At 40.5% G+C, this 3,844-nt stretch overlaps 1 protein-coding gene across 1 annotated transcript; it reads right to left on the bottom strand.

The window, feature by feature from the left end:
- Nucleotides 1-209: 209 nt before the first annotated feature.
- Nucleotides 210-650, bottom strand: LOC138907937 (uncharacterized). Its single transcript, XM_070198564.1, has one exon. It carries the CDS (start codon nt 648-650, stop codon nt 210-212), a length of 441 nt encoding a protein of 146 aa, XP_070054665.1.
- Between the last annotated feature and the right edge of the window lie 3,194 nt (nt 651-3,844).

Below are 3,844 nucleotides of genomic sequence, written 5' to 3'. Positions count from 1 at the left end.
TAAAGATGTTACTAATACAACAATGTCGTGCCAACAAACGAGGAAAGGACTCAACCTTCTGCTTTCCTTAGGCTGCCACTTTCGAGGTTTTTGACCTAGCGAACTCCTTTTTTTCTTTTTTTATGGGTGTCGTTCGCAGTTTAGGCTCATGCAGGCCTGGAGCATTGCAACATGCAGTTTAGGCTCATGTATTAAGGAGCATGTCTTCTTCACGGATAAAACCTTTTAGAAATTTTCCCATTGATAAGGCCAATTCTCATGCCATCTGCATCAACTAACTTGTAAGCTCCACTTAAATAGGCTTCTTGCACAACATATGGACCATCCCATTTTGAAGTGAATTTGTCCCCGGAATTGCGAGAGGTGATAATAGGTCTTATTACTGTAAGAACTTGATCGCCAACTTGGAAGGACCTCAAGCAAACCTTTTTGTTGAAAGCACGATAAAGACGAGCTTGATAACATTCAAGAGTTTGTTGAGCTTCTTGCCTTTTTTCATCAAGGGACTCTAGTTCTTCAAGGCACAGACAATCGTTTTCTTCTTCAGTGAGACCTTTTTTCAACTCCTTAAACAAGAGAATATGGAGTTGCTCGTGTCGGTGAGCGATGAGTCGTCCGATATGCCTACAAAGCTTCTTCCATTCTGTCATGCCAATCTCCTTTAGACTTGGAGATGACCTTCTTTAACAAATTGTAAAGTGTCTTGTTAAATGCTTCGGCTAGTCCATTTGCAGCAATATAATACATTGATGAATTACGTTACTTGAAGTTTTGGTCATTAATTTGTTATCGAATAGCTTGCCATTATCTATTATTATATAACTAGGAATTTCGAAATAATAGATGATGTTCACGTGAATGATATTTGAAACATTCTCCTTCTTCACTTCCTTGAAAGCGACGGCCTCGGCCCATTTCGAGAAGTAATCAGTTGCAACCAAGATGTATAGATGTTCTCTAGAAGATTTTGGAAGTGGTCCAATGACATCTAATTCCCAAGGATCAAATGGCCAAGATGCCACAGTATGGTGTAACATTTCAGGTGGTTGGTGTATAAAGTTTGCGTGAAGCTGGCAAGCCTTACATCTTCGAGCATAATCTAAGCAATCTTTCACAATTGTCGGCCAGTAGTAATCCATCTTCTTAATGTGGAAGTGGAGCTTCGGCCCAGATTGATGTGATCCACAAAATTCAGAGTGTGTCTCTTGATTAGCTTGAGTTGCTTCATCTTCCCCTAAACAATGCAAGAGAACTCCCTCAAATGATCTTTGATACAAAGTGTCTTTGTAGTAAAGGAAGCGAGGGGCATGCCGACAAATTTCGGTCTTTCTCGTTGGATCTTCGGGAAGTATCCCATAACATAAGTAGTCGATCATGGTTTGTTGCCAATCAACCTTCTCAGCTTCAGCGATGGCTACCAAATGCTCGAGCTTGCTTTCTTCATCCTCGTTCTCATGTGGCGGTACTATCCATTTTTTACAGATAATGATTTGTGTCTGGCCAGGCAGATTCAATGTCGAAGCTAGAGCAGCTAAGGCATCAACTTTCTTCTTTTCCTTCATTGGCACATGCTGAAGAGTTATATTTCCAAGCCATCCAATCAATTTCTGCACATAATCATGATAAGGATGCAATTATGGCTTTTTAACCTCGTAGCTACCGATCAATTGATTGATCACTAACTTAGAGTCTCCAAAAATATGTAATTGGAGTTGTCTCATATTAACGGCTATCTCAAGCCTAAGTATGAGTGCTTGATATTCTACAATATTGTTGGAGCAATGTTGTGTTAAGGTGAAGGAATATGGCAAGACCTCTCCTTGAGAAGTGACAAACACAACATTTGTACTAGCTCCTTCACGATGTGCGGCACCATCAACATACATTTTCCAAGATGGTTGCACTTCGATGACCATTGTATCCTCATCAGGTAGTTCACCAGTCAACTCCCAATCATCAGGTATTGGATGATCTGGCAAGAATTCTGCCAAAGCTTGTCATTTCACAGCCTTTTGTGGGATGTACACAATCTCGAATTGCTGAAATTGGAGGTACCACCTTGCTAATCGATCATTGAGAACGAGTTTGACATAACAAACTTGATCGGGTTCATCTTTGAGACGAGACGGATGACATGAGATTGAAAGTACTGCTTCAGCATTTGAATTGAGGAAACCAATGCCAGACACAACTTTTCGATCAGAGAATACTTCAGCTTATTTGGGGTCATCTTCCTACTCAAGTAGTAGAGAGAATTTTCTTTACTTTCACCATTTTCTTGCGCCAAAAGGGCTCCAACTGACCTTTCTTGGGCCGCACTATATAGAATCAATGTCTTTCCTAGCATAGGGGCTGCCAGAACCGTAGGTTTCATCAAGTAGTATTTGATGCTTTGGAATGCGTTGCTACAAGCTTGGTCTCATTCAAAAGGTACACCCTTCTTCATGAGACGACTAAAAGGTTAGCACTTCCCTGCTAGATTTGAGATGAATCTTCTAAGATATACCAATTTTCCTTGTAAACGTTTCAATTCATGCTAGGCTCGGGCATCTTTAAGATTGCATCAACTTTAGCTTGATCTATCTCAATCCCTCGATGTCGAACAATGAAGCCAAGAAATTTTTCAGAAGTAACTCCAAAGGCACATTTCAACGGGTTCATTCTAAGTTGATATCTCTGGAGTCATTTGAACACCACTCTTAGGTATTGCAAGTGGTCTCCTCCCTTTATTGATTTCACCACTAAATCATCCACAGAGCATTCCACATTCTTTTGGAGGATGTCGTCAAAAGGCATTACTTTGTAGCAATAAATGCCTTTAGAAGTGCAAAATGCAGTAAGCTCTTCATCTTTCGGTGCCATACGTATTTGATTGTAGCCACATGATCCATCCATGAAAGACATCGCCTCGTATCCTGTGGTGGCATCAATCATAAGCTCTAGGATGGTGAGCGAAAATTCGTCCTTAGGGCATGCATTATTGAGGTCTCTAAAATTAACACACACTCGAATTTGGCCATTCTTCTTCTTCTTCTTTATAGGAACAATGCTTGAAATTCATGTAGGATATTTAACCTCTCGAATGAAACCAGGTTCGATGAGTTTATTAACCTCGGCTTCTATTAATGGGATCAATTCTATCCTGAAGCGTCTTTGGGCTTGCTTAACAGTACGAGCTCCTTTCTTGACTGCGAGATGATGAACTGCTACTTTAGGATCTAAACTAGGCATCTCTTTGTAGCTCCAAGCAAAGACATCTCTATATTCTTTGAGTAGCTCCACATAAGTGCTTTCTTCATCTGCGGTTAGTAGGGCACTTACATAGGTGGGCCTGGAGTCTTCCGCAGTGCCAAGGTTGACTTCTTTATATGCATCAACTATCATTTTAATTCCTTCTTCTAGTTTAGGAGGAGCATCCTCGACATCTTCATCTTCTTGGGGATCACCATCATTAAAAGATATATGGCCACATCAAGAGGCGTCTCCCAAATTTTTGTCGACCTTCCTTAGAAATGAAGTGTATTGCTCCTCATTCGCAGTAATGTGATATGAATATCCTATAACTTCTTCATATTCATCACGCTCTCTCGTGTGGACCACTGTGCGAGTCTTCACTTTGAGTACCTCTCTGCATGAAATCAAAAGTTCTGATTGTCGCCTCATTCTGGAAGGGATCAGGCTTTGACACTTTTTGGAGATTCTTTGGACTCTAGATAGCACATGTATTCTTATTTTTCCATAATTTCTTTGGGATTTGTTCTTCTTTCTTTTCAATGGCCCCAACCTCTCAAATACAGAAGTTCTTGTAGTTGGTTCTCCAAGTCGATCAAAGACAGAAGACCTT

The sequence above is a fragment of the Nicotiana tomentosiformis genome, chromosome 3, assembly GCF_000390325.3.
Source record: "Nicotiana tomentosiformis chromosome 3, ASM39032v3, whole genome shotgun sequence".
Lineage (NCBI taxonomy): Eukaryota > Viridiplantae > Streptophyta > Magnoliopsida > Solanales > Solanaceae > Nicotiana > Nicotiana tomentosiformis.
Note: the sequence above shows the minus strand (reverse complement) of the source record. Positions and strands in the feature narration are given on the sequence as shown.

Bases quoted from the DNA above. Each gene is read 5' to 3' on its own strand.
- LOC138907937 (XM_070198564.1), bottom strand. From the start codon at position 650: ATGACAGAATGGAAGAAGCTTTGTAGGCATATCGGACGACTCATCGCT.